Here is a 20,821-nt window from a genome sequence, read left to right on the forward strand (position 1 = left end):
AATCAAAATTTACTGTCTGCAGAACTTAAATGTTTTGCACTCATAAGACAATTACAGTGCAGTCAATGTTAACTAAGGATTTCAAATATACATTAAAAAAAAATTGTTCTATTTTAACTGCATTGCTTTACAGAATACAATTCCTTCTTATGTACAATTGCAGACAAACTAAATTATCTTTTCAGCTCAAAACTTGAACATCAGGGATTCATTTTTTCCATTTATGATGTCTTCCATTTTAGTTTAAGTTCATCCCTCAGATCTTCTTCAGGAATGTACCTTCCTGAAACAGTGCTGCAGAGAAATGATTACTTGGAAGCTAATTGTTTCTTTCCATTTGAGCCAGCTGTACAAAGGATATTCCAGCTACTTCTGAAGTGGAAATTAATATAAAATTTTTGTAACATAGGCCTGTGTTTCCACCAATGCTCACTTTCCTGTCTTACGTCATTAAAAACTTATCTACCACAAACTATGCACATAAGGTCAGTTACTAGAAATATGAATCATACGGAAGCTGACAAACACTGCATAAAATCTCAGTGAAGCAAATCCATCAATTCATTCATGGTTTTTCCTAAGATGAACAGCAGTCAGGATTGAAAACAACTGACAACTCATTCAACATTTAGCAGTTACATCGCTAAGTTTGTTCTGTTGTACAATTACTGGTGGTGTCAGCACCAAAAAAACCCCCTTCAAGTCTATAAGCTTTTCTTTCTTATTTCAAAACTTACGGTGAGCGTTAATGGCAAGAACTGGCTGAAATGCTGCAGAAGTAGAAAAGGTTTCTACCCACTTCAGTAGTTAACAACACAGAAAATATTGTTTTGAAACTGATGAAAAATTGTAGAAGACAATGGATCACTACAACTAAATGCTGGACAAGTAGAATGAATTCCATTTATGTGCAAGAAGCAATTAAAATTAATGGTTTGAGAATAACCTGTTGTGGTAGAAACTGCTTCCATTGCATCAATAGACACTATGTGACTTGTAATTATCAGTGTCCACGAATCTTAGGCTACCATGGACTTCCCCATTGAAAGTTAAGAGCTTTGCAGCTACCAAATATTTGGAGAACCATTTGCAAAGTTAAGTTAGAAAAATCTAATTACTTATCTACTTGAGGTTTCCAGGAAATAAAAGAACTAAAGTCCTCTTGGTGAAACTCTTAAATTACCCATTTCTTACTTACCATTTCATCAGCCAAGATGCCATTCAATCCATGTTTATGGAGTAGTGATAACCAGTTCAAACCAATCTTCTGATATGGCTTGAGTTCCAAACTGTTAAGAAATCAAGCTTAGCATGTTATCATTTTTCATTTGTTTCTTCATGGAACTTTACACTTATGTTAATCACAAAGTGGTAAGTTTAATACTGCCTCTATCTTAATGCACTCCAGATCTCCTCACACATTGAAAACAAGAGTCTCGTGAATACCAAAGAGCATTTCCAACAACTTGAAGTAGTTTATCTGAATTTTCATACATCTTAAATGATCAAAATTAACATTACAATACATACCTTTCTCCAAATTCAGCAATTCACAACCAGTCAAGTGCAGTTACACAACGACTAATTTTTAAAACATATACAAAAAAATTAAGTAGCATGTAACAGCTGCATCACTAAGTTTACTGTTGTACAACTACTGGTGGTGTCGGCACCAAACAAAAACTTAACCACACACAACCCACAAGACACATTCAACAGGAAGTCACCTAGTTCACCATTTTTTTTCCAAAGAAATGTTACCGATACAGCTCCTCCAAACAGTTCCCTCTTCCACAGCTGAAAATCCTTTTGCTATTTACCACTAACAGCCTCCAAGCCTAATCCAGACAGCGACTACATTCCCATTGCAGCCCTATGCTTCCTAATCCTGAAGATAATGCCCCTCACCATACCTATTTGTCCATTCCTCTCAAGCTCTTTATTCCCAATATCCAATTGGAGATCCTTCCCTACCAATTTATCTCTTTAGATACCAAATTCCAGATTATTCTGTACATCTGAACTTTCTGACCGAGGCCTTCAGTCCAGGTGGTAGACTTTACAAATTTGCTCAGATTCATTTAAATTCATCATCTTTGAAACATAAGGGTCCTCCATTACATAAGTAGTTTTGTTTGGCCTTTTGTTTGAAATAAATTGACTCCTGATCCCATCCCTCAAGGTTGGCTTCTATGTTAATCAAAACCAAGACACTGAACACTGTTGTATCTTTTTGGTTTTATGTTCTCCTCCTCATCAGTGGTCCTCATGCACTTTAAAACATTTGTTGGACTCCTTCAAGTGTCGTGCATCACTATGTATCTCACCAAGAGTTGCTATGTGTCAAACAGTTCCATGTCTATTTTCAGAGACTAGAGTTTTGAAAATGCCAGTCTCCAAGCATACTTTATCATCTGACATCCTTTTATGTATAAAAAAGGGAAAGATACCTCTGATTCAGAATGGCGGGTTGCTCTATGTTCCATCCACATCCTCCGTCTTCAGTAATCTTGGTTACTTGTTTTGTCAGTTTATTTGAAATGTCTTCACATTTATTCATGAGCTTTAGAACCACATCTCTCTCCTTCAGCAGTATCTTGCAGTTCCACACTATGTCTTCTGACAAACCAGTAGTCTTAGTCATCTTTGTAAACTGCAAAATCACACACAAAAAAACCAATACTGTGAATACTGGTAACACCAGCAAAGGTATGACAGTGAATTCCACAGCTACTACAAGCAGCAAGCAGTTCAAGTAGCAGACAGCAGCAGCATCTACAGCTCTCAAAATTTCAAATATTCCTTACACACTAGGCCCACTGCGAAACTGTGTGAATCCACAGTGAAAGTCATCATTACAGCTCCTCTCGCTGTAAAACATCTCTTAAAAAAGGAGAGATCATTCAGCTGCCATTCAGTGGGATCTCAACCAGCTTGAGAGTTGGGCAGAGAACCACCTCATGAGGTTCAACAAGGACAAATGCAGAGTCCTGCACCTGGGAGGGAACAATCCCAGGCACTAGTACAGGCTGGGGATTGACCTGGTGGAAAGCAGCTCTGCAGAGAGAGACCTGGGAGTCCAGGTTGATAACTAACTAACCATGAGCTAGCAATGTACCCTCGTGGCCAAGAAGGCCAATGGTATCCTGGGATGCATCAAGAAGAGTACGGCCAGTAGATCAAGGGAGGTTCTGCTCCTCCTCTACTCTGCCCTGGTGAGGCCTCATCTGGAGTCCTGTGTCCAGTTCTGGGTTCCCCAGCTCAAGAGGGACAGGGAACTTCTGGAGACAGACCAGCGCAGGGCCACCAAGATGATCAGGGGACTGGAACATCTTTCATACAAGGAAAAGCTGCGGGATCTGGGGCTGTTTAGTCTAGAGAAGATGAGACTGAGGGGGGATGTCATTAGTAAGTATATAAATGGTGGATGTCAGGAGGTTGGGACATCCCTTTTTTCTGTTGTAGCTGGCAACAGGACAAGGGGTAATGGGATGAAGCTGGAACACAAAAAGTTCCATTTAAATATAAGAAAAAACTATTTCACTGTGAGGGTGAGGGAGCAGTGGCACCGGCTGCCCAGAGGAGTTGTGGAGTCTCCTTCCTTGGAGGTCTTCAAGACCCGCCTGGACATGTTCCTGTGTGACCTGATCTGGATGGATCTGCTTTAGCAGGAGGGTTGGACTAGATGATCTCTAAAGGTCCCTTCCAACCTCCACCATTCTAGAATTCTATTTCTCAGAATGGTTTCTAATGTAAAATATAGGAGCTTTAAACTCTTAAATCCTCAACAGGAGACAATGTACAGCAAAAAGTAAGCTTTGAAGGCCAGGCATATGGACAAAAATAAACAAAAGAAGAAAAGAAAAAGGTACTGATTATCACTAGATCTCCTTTTAAGCAATCTCTATTAGATACTAAAGATATAAGATATGTAAGCATAACAAATGCATCAAGGCAAATCAACCTCTGAAGACAGCTATCAACATTGTGTTACAAACGTCTGGAGCTCAGCATTACTCTATCCCAGTTCTAATTGTACAGCAAATAGCACATTCAAACCAGAGTTAGGCAGGCTGGGGAAAAAAAAAAAAAAAAAAAAAAGATATTTAAGGGATAAGAAGTTTCTCAAAAATCTATCAGGCTGTTTTGCAGTCATCATGCGCTGACAGGCCCAAAAGATCAACAGGAATCAGTTCCCTTTTTTCAGTTCTTCATATTAAAGTGGCGGAGGACTTCTTCACTAAGCTAAGATTCACCAAAATTTCTTGCAATGAACCTGACCTCCTGTGAAATATATGAAGCACACTTACACACATCTACCAGGTCATCAGCACTCGTTGAAAACATTTTTATGGGCTGCACCATCACCCTGACAAGACTTCAGCACCATTCAGTTATCCTCATTTTACAGAGAGACAACCAAGGTTAAATACAAACATGTATTTTAATTGTCCAAGCAAACAAGCTGGCAGAGGACAAGTCAAGATAGCAGAATCTCAATGTAAATACAAATTAAGACAAGGCCTGTCCACTGATCTTGAGTGCACTTGATTTACAAAGACGAAGCATGCTAGTGTTTGAATTGAAAGTTTGCAGCTGAGCCATGTGCATAGCCCACATTCAGTATCCCTGTGGCTCCCCATCTCCCAATAGGGTACCCCCTCCTGTCTTGGCTGAAAAGACATACTTAAATGTTCTAACTGCTCTGCGTCCCTGTTCTGATCTCCTCTCGACATGTTCCCATCTTGACCAAGGCTAACTTGCTCACCTGCTTTGTACTTTGAGTCTACTACTAAGAGTACAGATTGCTTCACTCATGTTTGCTAGAAGATGTATCTAACCTAGCATCTTATTTTTTAAATAATGGCTCCATGACACAATCCTTCCTATATCAAACACACACCTTTTCCAAGACCTCTGGATCTCTCTGTTGTTGTGAGAATTGCTACTCATGAGTCTCAGCTCTCTCAACCTTGTACGAGCCACTGACCTGCCACATAACACCAAGTTTTTAAAAATTGTATTTTCCTTTTTAAACTATAAACCATTATTAACTTTGACACAGAAGCCTTACTTTCACCACTTGCTTCCTCAAATCCACGCTAGTTACTTTGTGGTAACCAAAATATGGATATTCTGTTTCAGAGCCAAGAAGCCTTAAGTTGTGCCAAAACAGGCCCTTCAGGCCCATCATCTTCTAATGGAGTCTATAGAGGGCCATCTGCAGAAAGTGTAAAAGCTTTAATAAATTTATTTTTGCAGTAACAGAGGTAATATTTGTAATTATAGTATTTTCACCCATATTTGTGCACTACAGTTATTTCACTGTAAAGAACAAGACATCTTCCTTCTTTTATTAACAGATTTAAAGAATCAAGGAACAGAAGATCTTTTGGATTTGCCAGTCTTTTGTTCAAACAAGTAATTTCCACAGAGATTTCTCTGAACTTTAAACCAGAGATCTGTTAAAATTTAGCAGATTTCACAGGCATATATCTTCCTAGAATTCCTTCCTTAACACAGAATAGCTAGATCATATGACCCCTTCTTTAAGTAACTGATCAATATTGCCCCACTGCAGAGCAAAAGCAAGCTTTGTTAAATGGAAGTGTACAAGTAGGATACATTTGGACTGAAAAAACCCAAAATATTTAAAAATGGAGAGTTGCCCTCTACTGACAGTTTGCTGTTACTGTTTTAGGGGTTCTTGGTTTGTGGTTTTGTTCCACTTTAAACGAAACCTAGAGAAAGTTTACCAACACTCATAGGTTAAACCAGGCTATGGCACACTTGTCAACACTTGTGAAGAAGTTTTCTAAATAGACACCTGTATTTAGAGATAAAGAGCAATGTAAAAGAACACCATTTTTAATTGGTAATTAAAAAGTTTCAACATTTGTTTTATGCCTAAAGCTTTGGTTGGCATGAATATAAATCCTCTAATCTATAAATAAAGGCATGGAGAATGAAGCCATCTGTTATTAACAGAAATCGTATTGGTTTCTGTCAGCACATTAACATTTATCTCCAAGTTACAACAAGAAAAACTTAGTCCCTGCTTTACTTGTGAAACACATAACGTTACCCTGTCATGCAGAACACAAAGCAGATCCTCAGGCAGCCTTTGGTTTACTAGGCATTCTGACATCCTCCCAGGTTTATTTCTTTCAAGGGAGGTCCAAAAACATATGAGTGTCACAGACAACTAAATCCACGAGTTTCCACAGCATGCTGGCTTTGAGGAAAAGTCCACTGGAGTCCCAGGCTACAGCAGTGCCCCCTCCCCGCACCTAACTGTCTTCCCAGCACACTCTGCTTGAGCTTACTAAACTCGCTGCTTAAGGATGAAAGTCAGCCTCAACCACGGTCAACAGACTCCAGTTCCATTTTAAGCAGCTCCTGCCTCTAACCTGATGCATTTGCTGCTTCCATCCAGTTTGCTCTGGTGCAAGGTGCTTCTGAATTTTCTGCTAGTTTGATTTTCATAGCAGTTTGTACATGTGCAGTCAAACAAAATGAGATGATGAAAAAATTGAAGCTACCCTCAAGTTTATATCTCTTAGCTCATATTGTTGCAGTCTACAGAATATGATGGACAACTCCATCTTTAACTACTTACTTAGTTCTCCCTTTCCCCTATAAGCAGTAAGCTGACTACATGATCTTTTGAGGTTCCTTCCAACTCTTAAGATTCTGTGATCAGAATGTTTTGTGTCAGTTTAACTTGGTGTGTACTCCTTAAGAATTTGCAATTTCTAAAAGTAATAGACATAGTTTGATTCACCTGAAGTCTTTAAATGCTGAAAGAGATGGCCTATTTTGTGATAGAATACCACAAATGACAGGATACAGCAAATATCATACAGATATCTATGTTTCTATGCTAAAAGGAAACTCAAGCAGTTGATTCTAAGTCTTAAAAATAAGAAACTAAATAGCATTTGACCCCCTCTAGTTCATATCCGTGCATTTACTAGAGGCAGCATGAAATTGGACTGGACATGCACAACAGGTTAAGGAACAGAACACCCCTCAGACCCCAAAAGTTCAGCTGGGCTCCTTCTGGAGTCTTGGCTCTGTCCTCTGTCACACACAGGTTGAAAGCAGGCAGGTATTGCCATTACATGACTGTGTTTACAGCTGGTCTGCTGAGGAAACAGCCCTAAGAGCTGCCGTTTTCAACACAAGTCAATTCAAAGAGTCTGGAAAAGAGTGTTGTTAAAATATAATTAATTAGGTGCTAGTGAATTTTCAGAGGGGTGAGGCTGAGGAGAAAGGGCATGGGTGCCTAGAAGCACTTCCACCAAGGAAAATAATCATGTGTCTGCCAGCTCACAACGTGCACCAGTGTGGTGTCATCCAGAACACAAAGCAAACAGGAGAGGAAGGTTGGAAGCCAGGAAAGGATCCAGCAGGAGGTGAGGTCTCTCTGAAGGCTGCTAGTTTACTAATGCCTGTCTATCACAAAGAGGTATACAACAAAGCTGGTACAGAGTAGGCCTGTACCATGAGGGGAAAACATGGCTGAACACTAGCTATTTGCACAAAAACTACCCAATGTGTGACATCTGACCAAGACACTGGAAGGTGAACTTTCCTCTCCACTCTGTAATGCAGTCTGCTCTGAACCCCTACTCTATCCTCTTCCCTTTCTCTTTGTCCTCACAGCCTTATCTACTGCTAACTGCTCTTTAGTTTGCCTGTCCCTGCATCCCCATCTGCTCCCCAAGTGTTACAATCCCCAACTCCCAGCTTAGGAGAACTGTTCCTTATGAATTTCTCCTCTGTCATCTCCCATTTGGGCTTCACGTCTCCTTCTGTCTCAGCTCCACACTTGGGATTGCTTCTACAGCACAGGCACTTGAGACCACCCTGCCAAACCTTCTGTCCTCAGAAAGTCACATGCAATTTGAAGTTTTGAATACAAGTAGTATTTGGAAATTCAAGCTCTCAGAGCACACATTCCTATCTATTGTGGTACCTACTATTCTCCCTACATACAGATCATATTCTGGAGAGAAGCCACAGGTCTTCACACATAGAAGCATCACTTGTCCAAATGAGGAGACAGACACCTAAAGCCGCAAGGACGTACCAGAGCACTCTTTATGCAAGTTAATATTTGAGAGGAGGCACTCCCAGCTAGTCATTTCCAGCACTGAAGATGGGATAAAACTACTCCCCTTGAAAATATAGTTTATCTACAGTATGGACATTACTAAACTGCTAAATGAATGCACTCTTGTGAGCAAGGATGTTTTCACCTCTCAATTTTTTTTTGAGAACCATGTTTGCTATTTTTTTCCCCCACCTCTGTATTTTAAGTGCTACTAGATAAAGTCCAATATCTTTCTTAAATATCTGCTCCAAAGAATATTTTCAGGGGCTTTTAACTTCACAAGCTTGAAATTCAGACTAAATATTTCAGATTAATTTAACCAACTTAAAAATGCTTGTCTAGAATAAAAAGGCCATTCTAGTTTTGGTTTTCCTGGAATAAGGCACTCAACTTCCAAGTAAGCAGGCTTTAGTCTTAATCTCAAGCTGAGCTTCTCAATTCTCATGACAAATAAGTGGTAACAACTGCCAGTGCTTTACACTGTGTTATAAAAGACACCATTACAATGAAAATAGACCTTTAAACTAAGCCAGTTTCTTAAATGCTGAAAATGAATCGGCTCTCTCCATTATTCTACCATTCTTATTAATCTTGCAGGAAAAATGTCGGGTCACTGAGTTACTGGATATTTATAAGGAATTAAATCCACACTGATACCAAACATCTGCTAAAACCGGCTGCAAACTACTTCTACTCTGGGCAAGTACTCACAATGCTACATAAACATGTGGCTGCTGACTGCAGCAATCTCTATGAAAGACAAATTTTTGAACGCAAACAGGCCCATGCAGCTCTTTTTCTGTTAAATGTTTTACACAGAGAAAAGGAGAACAGCCCTGTGGCAAATATTTCTGCAAAGAACTAAGCTCAGGCAAAATCCAACAAGTTTAGAAAGGAATAGCCATATAACAGATGTTCCACGAGAAGCCAAGGGCTTGGGGCAAAACGGATTTCTTTCGCAGCATACCTGTATCTCTCTTTTTTTTTCCCCCCAAGTATCCTCCTCCCCCCACCCCCCCCCCCGCCCCGCTCCCTCACAACACAACAGACAAAGATAATTTTGCTTTCCTTAAAAATCTGTTTAGTATCTCTTACTCTCTTATGGTAAAACATTTCACACACCAAATAATCGCTGTTACTGTTTTACACATACTGAAGTAGTTCTATTTTGCTCTCAAAAAATACAAGCAGATCTTGCATATATCAGTGGGAGAGGTTTCAGAACAGAAAAAAAACCACAACAATTAATCTGCAAGAAGGCCTATGCAGAGTTACTGCTTTAAAATCCGAAGCATTAATAAATTAAACCAAGAAAACCTGCCATAACACTCTTCAAATTTCTAACCACAACGCTGCTCTTACTAGGTCTAATGCCTTGCAGTTAACTGAAACTGCTTGAAATGTTAATGCAACAAAGCAACCATGGGAAAAATCTGAAAATAACATCCCTGTGACAGAAGGTAATCTACTTACCAAGATGTATCATTTTTCCTTCTGTTCTGGATTGTGGTTTTGCCCTCTGATGCTTCACCTTCTATTAATAAAAACATAGCAACTCACTCCACTAAAAAATGGCTGCAGTGCTCAGCTAGCAAAACCATGCTAGAGACTGAGCTGCAGTAGAAGAAAGAAAAAAAGACTAAAAAACCAGAAAAAGATAACAACCGTTTCTTGTGTGAAACTGAAAATATCCATGCTAGCATCTTCAATCATGGAACTACTCTGGAAGCTGCTGCTGCTGCTGTTGAAGTGCCTGCAGTAAAAGTGCTGCCACGTTCTTGCCTCCTGCTTGGGTTTTCAGCTACAAGAGCTCAGAACAGGCTTGCAAACACCTCCTTCCCAAGTGAAAGCTCTAATTTCTTCTACTGCAGTGAAATCAACCAACTTTCTATGCTACAGAGTGAGTGACAGTAATGTCAGCCAATCAGCTTGAGTTTTCCAGGAAAATCACCCCTTAATTCATTCAATATCAGGTCATATGACACTATTTGAAACGCTATTGGCTTAGGAGGAACATAGCATTTTAGCCTAATCAGGATAAGGCCACCCATTTAAGCCTCCCTAGGCTGAAGCCACCTTGGCTCTAGGCAGGCTGGGGATAGGAAAAGAAGAATGCAGACTTACCAGAGACTCCCAGCTGTTAAAGGGCCGGAGCGCGATTATCTTCTGAGTCTTTTTCTGAGAACACTGGGGAATCAAAGATAGTTCGCTTGGGGAAGCATCCTGCAGGAAACTGAGGATTTTTGCTTTGTAGACATCCTCCATCACTTCATCACCACTGCTGTAGTCCTTGTCAAGGGAGCTACCACCATCTTCTGAAGCTGACTCGTCCTCCGAGTCTTCCATTTCTCTTTTAGTACTCCAAATGCTCCTTTTGCCTTTGTCTTTTTTCTGAAAGCCGTTCTGCTGTTTCATGGAAGATTTCTGCTTTGGCTTCTCTTTACTATCCTCACCTCTGCTCTTGGAGGCAGCTTCAGTCCAGTCAGATGCTTCACTTTTGGGAGAAAATTTCGTGCCTATGTATGTAATACAGAAGGCAACAAGTTAACGCATCCTGGTTAAGGGTCAATTGAAACTCACTGCTCTTCAAAAAGTAGCCCTATATAGATACAAACCACAGGTATTTAACACACAACAACTCAACAGCAGCTGTTACCACGAAAAGAGAAGAGCAAACACCATGCAAGTCCATTTAAAACACATAAATAACACAAACTGAGTATGAAATGGGCAATGTTAATTTGTACACTTCGAGTAGCACAAGGTTTTAAGTAACTTCCTTAAAATACAGATGATCAATGCTATGTAACATGGGTGAGCTGCAGAACCTCCCAGGTAAGAGCAGATGGTTAAGAATACTGACATACCACTAGGATGAAGTACTGGTCCCACTTCATCTGAGTGCAAAGATCTTAATTTTACTGATTTCAGGAAACAAGGCTACTTTCATCACAAAAGCAATATATTTTGCCAACTTAATGCATCTCTGAACAGCATTAGAGATGGACAACAAAAAGATTTATTAAAGAAACTGGAAGAAGGAGGTGTTTTCAACCAAAACAATCCTACAGCCTTAAAGAGACTGTGAGCAAGTCCTTTTCAGAAGTGGCCTGTATGGATTTTTCACTCCCTCTTTGGAAAAATGCACCCGAACCTCTTCCTCTTCTGCCCATCCCCAGCTTGCTGCTGACTGACTCCAATCCCAATGTTCACCTTCTCACAAGTAGCAGCAGTGGTAAGGATCCAAGCTCATGCATACTGATACCTCTCTCCACTTGTAAATAATCCAATTAGGAACACTATCATATCACAAGAATATTGAAATATTGAAATAAATATCAATAGAATATTGATACAACAAAACATATATGTATGTGACAGCTGTACAACTCTGAAATATAATCAGGTCTTCAAATAGTATTTAAGTTATAACTCTCAGGTTCACCTGGAATCACAGTTCTTGCTCCCTGCCACATTTAGTGCACTGGTATTTAAAAAGTGGTTGCATAATTTAAGGCCTATTTCTAGTATTTTTCTTTCCAACAATATATTTGAAAAAGATAAAACAGCATATATCACTTGTCACCTCTGCAGTTATTTGCAATTACTGATTTACAAATTATGCCAATTAAAAAGCCAAATCTTATTTTTAAAGAAGCAGGAGGGAGAGCAGGTGTCAGCTTTGACATATTTCAAAATATATTTTATGATATACCCATAGGTAATAACAACTTCTTATGTAAATCTGTAATAGCGAGGCAAAGATGTTTATCTCTACTTACAGAGCAAAAGACACTTAAAAACACCAAAAAATTGAGTTCCCTTCTTTTATTCTCCCCATAATGCTAATTTCAAGTATTGGTACAAGTTTCTAGGCATAGACCTGTCAAGGGCTGTCACTGCTGGACATTAGAAAAGACTTGTAAGTCTGTTTGTTTTATCTTGGGAGAAAGCGGATTATAAATCTGTCTTTACCCTCATCAGCTTCTGCAAATACTCTCAGGGCCTCCAGCGCTTCATGAAACACCCAGTTATGCTCCTGAAGTACATCTCTCAGTTCCTAGTAAAAGGTAAGAAATTTTGTATTGTGGTAAGAAAAAAAAAGACATTTTTGTGCATAATAGTGTTAAGGCACCAACACTTAATTGTAACTGCACAAGGCAAAGAAAAACCTGTAAACCAGATGATTCAGAACAAAGGAAACCCAAAGGAGAAAACCTTTCAGTTCATCTGTACATCACCAGTTTAGGCAGAGCTGCACTCCACTTCTCAAAAAGGTAAGAATATACAAGCTTTGTTCTCAACAATTTAAAGCACAGTATTAAAGTGTCCTGACTAGTGGCTGCGTATTTTCAGGTACTATCTACAAAGCTCACAATATATCTAGTTGTTCAGGGGATAAGAGGGTGAAGGAGTAATTTCTCCATGCATTTTTGTAACAGGTCAGAAAATTTGACTCTGCCAAGCTTGTCACAGGATGAAAGAAGGTGAAGTTCCATATAGACCTGATTATATCCAACTGTCCTCAGTTCAGGGCAAGTTGCATTCCAAAAGTGGCAATAGTGAAGACTTTCTTCCTCCTTTTCCAAGAGTGCTGCGGTTTCATTTCAGCTACAAAAAGTATCAATTTTCTGAAGTCAAAACCTGACGTGCAATCAGAAGAACTGAGCTCACCTCCTTATCCAGTGCAGGGAACGTATTTTGCAGCTTCTTCACAAGCATCTCTTGCTGCTCCCATTGTCTTTGGGGATCTGACTCATCCAGCTACATGAAAAAAAAAAGATATCTATTAGATTTAATGTGAATTGCAACCATAGAAGCAGGGGAAAAAAAACCCCATAATTAAAACCAATCAAACTTATTCAATATTGCTTAACCTCAATGACACATGTCAAGTGACACAAAAGCACTTATGACAAAACCAAGTGGCAAAAGTGATTCCTCATACATAGCCAATGATCAAAGTAATACCAAAACTATCAAAAGCATAATGTCGTCAGTCATAAAATACTGGCATTCTATACTCGATAAGCATCCACAGTACAAAGTTACATACTAAACCAGAAATAATTTAGAACTACCTAGTTTGTATTTCTTTAAAATAAAAATTTAGTAGTGATGATCTAGGTTGACCTGCTTTTGCAGGGAGATTAGACTATATGATTTCTAAAGGTTCCTTCCAACCCCTACCATTCTATGATTCTATGATACTTAATGATATTTAAGGCAGAAGATGGTAGGGTTAAGAGCCAGTAAGTAAGGTTAGATTACCAAGCATGCAGAGTCCATAAAAATGTCAAATGGAGTGTTTATATAAAGATTTACAGGTTAAAAAAAGATCCACAAATGCTGTTGATCAATGTTTACTTTGCTAAATGATGGAATTTGCTAAAAGAGCACAAATCGAATCACACAGAAGCACTGAGTAACAAAGGACATTGTTCCTTCCCTCAGTGAGTCTACAGTATCAATTAAGGGTACAGCTATGGTATGCATGATAGTCAAAGTTTGCTGTAGTCCTTGGAATCAGCAGAAAAGCAATTCTGCTACAATTCTCTTACAAATTCTAAAAACCTGTGTTCCAGCTTTACTTTTTCCCCAGCCCTTCCTCAACTGTAATGAAACTGTTAAGCACAGAAATAAAACTGCTGCATTAAACCAGGTCCAGTGAGCATTGTTTGCTAGGTTGGCTGGGTAATAATTCTGTCAAGTCTCCCTTGTAACCTAAATGAGCAGGTTTGGCGAGGAGTAACAAACCCAAACCCCAGCAAATCTTGGCTCACAAAATCCAGAGCTCTCATCCTGGAAGGAGGGGAATGTCCGAGTAACATTATTTTCGTCTTCATAGAAGACTCTGCATTTTCCTCATCTTGTTCTGGCCAAGGACACTATTTGGTTAAATTTCAACACAAAGATAGTCAACATCCTCCATCAAAGCCTCCAGTATTTACTTTTAAATTCCCCTTCTCTGCCATAAGTGGTTTTCGAAGTGGTCTGCTGGGATGCCATTGAGCTGGTCCCATGACAGTGTAAGATCTGCCAAATACCAACCTGAACATAACATACTCATTAGTTCTTATAAATACTTCCTATTTATGAGCAGAGGTCAAAGTAATCATTATTTTAAAGGTAATCAATTCATTCTTTTTGAAGATTTGCCTAAGTCATAGTCTCAAATATACATGTAAATGACATTACTTCTGTGACACAGGAGAACAGTAGGAACACATGTATAACTTCATCTATTTGAGGAAACACAGGGAATGATTCAACAAGTTATGAAGCATTGGAACAGGCTGCCCAGGGAAGCAGTGGAGTCCTCATCCCTGAAGGTATTTAAAATATGTACAACTGTGGTGCTGAGGGCTATGGTTTAGTGGTGGGCTTGGCAGTCTTAAGTTAACAGGTGGACTCTGTAATCTTGAATGTCTTTTCAAACCTAAATGTTTCTATGAGATTTGTAGTTCATAACTCCATTGATATAACAAGTGCTACCTGACATCAACCACTTCCATGAAAGCAATAAACAGGCTATTGGGATACAAATCCACAAACACTAAAGAACAAAGCAGGTAACTCCATTCAGAATTGCCAAGGACAAGAAAGTAGGAAAAACTCATTCAGATGGCAAGACTTGGATTTGACTTGGACTTTCTAATAAAACACACACCAAGTTCATGACACCACTGTCATTGACCAAGTCAGGTCATTTCACTTATTTTACAACACAGAGAGAAAAAATACTCACAGAATTAACTTTTGGCTGCTTTGTGACTGGCTCCTTTTCACTTTCGCAACTTGTGGGAGAACCTTTTAGTTTCCTTTTACGAGAGGCAGCTTCAAAAAGATTCAAAGAAGAAAATAATTACTTTCATTACGTTCACATTAGGATCATTCAAGTCAACATTATTACAGTAGCTACTTACTAAATGCACAAAATGTTTACCAGTCTCTGTAACAGTTTCCTATTATAGTCCACACTGAAACCTCAAACAAAGCAACTGCTTGAAAGCACATGTTTATTTACCTCTCAGGTTTTTTTAGTAGCTTGGCAATTAATCAAGCAATTGCCTCTCATATGTAAAAAATTAATATTTTTTTAAAAAAATATAATTGCTAAGCATTTTACACACAAGTTGCACAAAGGTCTGTCTGTTTTTATTCAAGCTGCCTGCTTTTGGAAAGTGGGTATGTAATCAAGGCTGAACCCCAGACATGAGCTGGAATATGTACATCGCTGCCAACGTGAAAGGGCTGATGACTGGTTTCTGGCTCAGAGGCACAACAAAGAGGTTATCACCAAACAGTTTTCGACATCAAATTCAAACACCTGAAAGCAAACTATGCATATTAAGTCAGTGATAACTACATATCAGTGATAGTTATATTACTTATGAATAGTTCTTTTGAGTCAGAACTTTCTGAATATCTTTGGGCACTGGTGATTATCAAGAGATTATCACCTTAGCATTAAGGTTTGCCCAGTCAGGTGCATTTTCTGACTGCTGCTCTGAACAGCTCAAGAAGGCAAGAAATCGTTACCAGTATTTCTGCACATTACCTCTGCTTGAAGCGGAAACTGTTATGGACCAATTTTTTGTAAAAAATTCTAGTCCACAATCTAAAATAGTAGTGCAAGTTAAATCTATTTAGGAAGAATAAGTGTCTGCAGAACTTTGATTTCTGATATCAGCATCTCTGGCCAACCTCCTCTCATGGATTGCCAAGGAGACCAGTAATCAAGCACATCCACGTACAAAAAGCATGCTCACTTTCTAATCCAAGAGATTGCTTGGATGATCAAAATAGTTTCAGCCATGAAAATGAAGTAGCTGCATCTTTGTGCAAAAAGACATTTTGTGTGGAAATACTTCCAAATAAATATTCTACCAGAATTATTCACTCTCTCTAACATCAAATACAGATGTGACTTTTAATCACTAAAACATCCTAAAGGCAGAAAAGTAAAGCATCAGCAACTCTTCCTTAAACAATCTGTCAAGAGATATCAGAACACATCGGTAAGATTTTTTTCAAAGTCTTTCTATATACAGGTACAGCTCAAGGCATTCAGACAATGTGCCAATGCAGGGGAGGCGGGTCTGCTTCACCATTCAGATCTTGACAATGTTGCTGGGAAAAGACATACTACTAGCTTAAGCTTGAGAAATGTGCATGTGTCTTTATATCAAAGCTAAGGGCTGTCAGGCTGCCGGTTCAAGAAGTAGTGAACACTGGACAGGATTACATGAGGCTTCAGCTCAGAGCATCCTAATTCATTTCATCTTTTTCAAGATGTATAGAAAACAACATCAGAAACAAGACAAAGCAGCAAGTTTAACTGTAACTTCACATCTTTCATTCATACATACATTTTCAGTGTGTTACATCTAATCTCCATACCTGTATGTCATCCGCAATGCTTCTTGTTCTAGCTATATACAACTACTGAATTCAAGAAACAAAGACAAGGTTTTGTCTTTTTGAAGGACAGAAAAATTTAAAGACGAGTGGGACACTTTTTTAGCAAAGCCATGCTTCATAAAATTGTCTTGTCCCTGACCTCTCACACAGTCAATACTTCACAAGTCTCAAATTGACACAGATAAGCAGATGTTCAGTAACATCTCAATAAAAAAAAAAACATGTCCAAAATGGGGTGATTTATACCATAACTTTCAGACATGCTTAGTCCTAACAAAATATTTTATACAACAGCTGTGATTAGTGAGAACTTTGCTGCCAAGATTTTTCTGTGTGCTCGTAATGAAAGGATGTGAAACAGCACTTGTAGCTCAACACAAAAATGGCCAAAAGGCAGGGCCTACATACCAGAAATCAAAGTGCTTCAGTTCAAACACTGAACTGCAACAGAGTTTAAGGATATATATTAGCTTAAATTGATTTAATATTAATCAGAACCCTTAAAAAGTAATCACAGTCTTCCAGGAAGCAATTTTCCAGCAGCAGCAGTACTCAGAAGTAGTACGTCACTCAGAAAAATGCCAGATTTAGTTTTCTGTTGCCAGCATCCAAGGAGTCTCATCTATAGAACCTGACCATGCACACAGTGACAACCCCAAAATGTTGGTCTCATTGGGTAAAAGAAAAAAGCCACACACAACAAAAGCAAACCAAACACTTTTAATTAAAGTAACTTTTCATTAAAATTAGTTCATAGAATCATAGAATGGTAGGGGTTGAAAGGGACCTTTAGATATCATCTAGTCCAATCCCCCTGCCAAAGCAGGTTCCCCTCAGTCAGGGAGCACAGGAACATGTGGGTCTTGAAGGATCTTAAAGACCTCCCAAGAAGGAGCCTCCATACTCTCCCTGGGCAGCCTAGGCCAGGGCTCCTTCACCCTCACAGTCAAACAGTTTTTCTTATATTTAAATGGAACTTTTTGTATTCCAGCTTCACTTTCATAGTAAATCTGATCTGGGATTTTTCAGTTTTGACCAGTTTTCTAGATGGGCATCTGAGCTTCAGAGACACTGAAGAAATATGCCCAATACTAATATGCCCAGCTAAGAAAGATCTAGCATTAAAGTATTCCGACTTTTTTTTCTTAAACTCTCCCCTATTTCAGTAGGTTCAATTCATTTATGTTTTTACTGCAATAGTCTTACAGGTGAAACTGTGAACAAATGCAAAGACAACAGAAAACCTCTTTCCAGCTAGCTTCCACCAGCTCAAGGCTAAGTCCTCACTGACCTAATGACAACAGTACTTCAGAAGAGACAGGACATTTGCATTACGTCCAAATTATGTAACAAAAATGTCCAGAGTCCACATACCTTTAGGAAAAGGTTTCATATGAAGTATGTACCCACTTGTCCTGCATGTGACACAATGAAGCCACAATCTGGTGCACACTGACTCAGAGACCTTTCATGTGCAACTGATAGTCAGGGGTAAGGGGAGTTTTATGAAAGAAGATATGTAAAGAAATTCACATGAGGTTTCAGAGATTATTTTGAGCATAAGTCTAGAAAGTTTCTATGTGACAGTAATATACTCATATGCAGTTTGACAAACCTCAAGAAAGCAATAAGCTACAATTGATCTTCAGGAGCTACCTGGATCATAGTACAACCACTTTACAGAATGGTTTTGGAAAGGCATACCATGGTGCAAAGAAACAAGAGAGTGGCTAGTTGAAGCTAAAAATGTCTTGAAGTAAAGACATTGATACAGCTTAAGGCCTGTAACAAAAACCCAGAATTTAATGACTATCACGAGCTACAGCAGAATTGCAAGCCAGCAAAGACCAATGGAGAACCACTGGGTGCACAGCTGTGGCCCTGCACCTCTACAAACACTTAAGCCAGTGCAACTGACAGCAATGAAACACCTGCACCTGAGTTAGCAGCAGCCCACACTCCTGGAATAAGCAGCATAGGATGGAAAATGGCAAAGCTAGCAGGAAAAAGAATCTAATTACTAAAATAAACAAACATAAATAAAGTAAATAAAATGCAGTGACCCTCTGGAAAGGTAGATAGCTGAACCACGCAAAAAAGGACAAAGCTACCAGGAAAGAGAACTAGGAAGAGAAATACTGTTTAAAAAAACCCACCCAAAATTGTGAATTTAAATATGTTTCTATATTTAAAAAAATACTATAAACAAATACTTAAATGGACTGATAAGACATAAAACCACTTTGTTTCCTAGCATAAATCTGTCATCTCATGACATCTGGAGGCATTTATCCTGTGTAAAGATTACTAGGAATAAATAGAAAAGTTTTTCAAGTGAATTCCACCTCCAATATTTTTAACTCAATTATCATAGAGTGGTAGGGGTTGGAAGGGACCTTTAAAGATCATTTAGTCCAACCCCCCTGCAGAAGCAGGTTCACCTAGATCAGGTCACATAGGAACATGTCCAGGTAGATGACCTTCCAAGGAAGCACATCCTCCCTGGGCAGCCTGTTCCAATGCTCCATCACCCTCACAGTAAAATAGTTTTTTTTTTATATTTAAGTGGAACTTTTCGTGTTCCAGCTTCATCCCATTACCCCTTGTCCTGTTGCTATATACAATAGAAAAAAGGGATGTCCCAACCTCCTGACACCCACCATTTAGACATTTGTAAATGTTAATAAGATTTCCCTTTAGTCTCCTTTTTTCTAGACTAAACAGCCCCAGTTCCCACGGCCTTTCCTCATATGAAAGATGTTCCAGTCCCTGATCATCTTGGTGGCCCTGCACTGGACTCTCTCCTGAAGTTCTCTGTCCCTCTTGAGCCGAGGAGCCCAGAACTGGACACAGTACTCCAGATGAGGTCTCGCCAAGGCAGAGTAGAGGGGGACAAGAACCCACCTTGACCACACTCTTCTTGATGCATCCCAGGATGCCATTGGCCTTCTTGGCCACAAGGGCACATTTATGGCTCATTTAATTCAATGTTTTAAAGCTTTCTGATAATTGTTAAAAATCTTTGACGTTTTATGTAAAAATCAGAAGATAAAAAATACAGGGAGTACAACAACAGGAACCAAATTAACCAGAAATTTTCTACTCTATAATGGAAGTAAAACCATTCTCTCTAAGCACATGTGCTTCCTAGACATACTGCATTCAAATCCATTGGACACTACATGAGAAGATGCATGAACCTTTAAGAACAACTGAAATAAAAGTGATCACAAATAGCTTTTTCCATTGTATCCAAACCATGAACGTAAATCATGGACAAGTGAACTGCAAACAGATGGAGACAATTGAAACAGATCATCTTTTTTATGAAGTTAATATTCACATAAACCTTCTACTCTTCCACCATTAACTCCAGTAAATCACTCAAAAAGAATAACATTAAAGAAAAGATTTAATCCTGAACTTCAAGTTTGTTTCTCATCACCTAAGCCCAAGAATGGTGATCCTTTTACATGCTTACCCCTTTCTAATCATGCACTGGTTTTGGTTGGTTTTTTTTTTGTTTGGGGTTTGTTTCTGTTGTTTTGATAACAGTAGGAGACTACATAAATTTAGATGCTGAACAAAAAACCTAAATAAGCTTTGAGGGCTCAAAGGGCTGACACAGGGGATGTTTTGCTAAAGAAGAGTGAGGATTTGACTAATGGTCTTAATGGTTTTTATTGAAAATTACAAGTAAGTCTTGAAAGTCAACACAAAGAGAAAACTGATGAGCCTTGACACAAACATTATCTAGTTATGAGTGGCTACATATTCCAGTGTAATTTTTTACATACCCCTAGATTCTTACCTACCACACTTATAATCATTATTGCTAACTCATTGCTCTTTGCCTCAACTTCTGGGCAAAGGAGGAACTGGGAAGAACAGAAGTTACTCAAGGACTCACATATAAAGCAATCCCGAGATTCAAAGAAGCAGTTCCCCTTTTTTGTTCTATTTTTGGATTTTGGTCTGCATTCCCCTTTTGACTTTCCCTTTGCAAAGTCTGTAATTTCAGTTTTGTTGTTACAAGAAACAAACAATAGCTTATCACCTCTCAAGTTTACTTTACTCAATTAGCTATAGCTTCTTAAGTCTGGTTTGGTTTTGGTTTTTTTTTTTTGCACATACCTTTGTCATTAAGCTTCAAACCAGCAGCTATTGCTTCATCCATTGTGTGTGCTGATTCTATCAACTGAAAAAAAGGCAGTTAATTCAGTGGAACATAGGAAGACAAAGACAGATCAATGAAATCAAAATATACTTAAAATGAAA

At 38.8% G+C, this 20,821-nt stretch overlaps 1 protein-coding gene across 1 annotated transcript in view; it reads right to left on the minus strand.

Moving 5' to 3' along the window:
* Positions 1-20,821, minus strand: part of SMARCAD1 (SWI/SNF-related, matrix-associated actin-dependent regulator of chromatin, subfamily a, containing DEAD/H box 1) — a 47,251-nt gene that overhangs the window by 10,582 nt on the left and 15,848 nt on the right. The window contains exons 5-11 of the mRNA XM_061993550.1: positions 20,678-20,741; positions 14,868-14,956; positions 12,794-12,883; positions 12,095-12,179; positions 10,244-10,635; positions 2,451-2,653; positions 1,199-1,289 (exon numbers count right to left, since the gene is read on the minus strand). Coding sequence (XP_061849534.1) covers positions 1,199-1,289; positions 2,451-2,653; positions 10,244-10,635; positions 12,095-12,179; positions 12,794-12,883; positions 14,868-14,956; positions 20,678-20,741 — 1,014 coding nt within the window. The remainder of the gene's footprint in view (positions 1-1,198; positions 1,290-2,450; positions 2,654-10,243; positions 10,636-12,094; positions 12,180-12,793; positions 12,884-14,867; positions 14,957-20,677; positions 20,742-20,821) is intronic.

Source organism: Colius striatus, chromosome 3 (genome assembly GCF_028858725.1).
Source record: "Colius striatus isolate bColStr4 chromosome 3, bColStr4.1.hap1, whole genome shotgun sequence".
NCBI classification, from domain to species: Eukaryota; Metazoa; Chordata; class Aves; order Coliiformes; family Coliidae; genus Colius; species Colius striatus.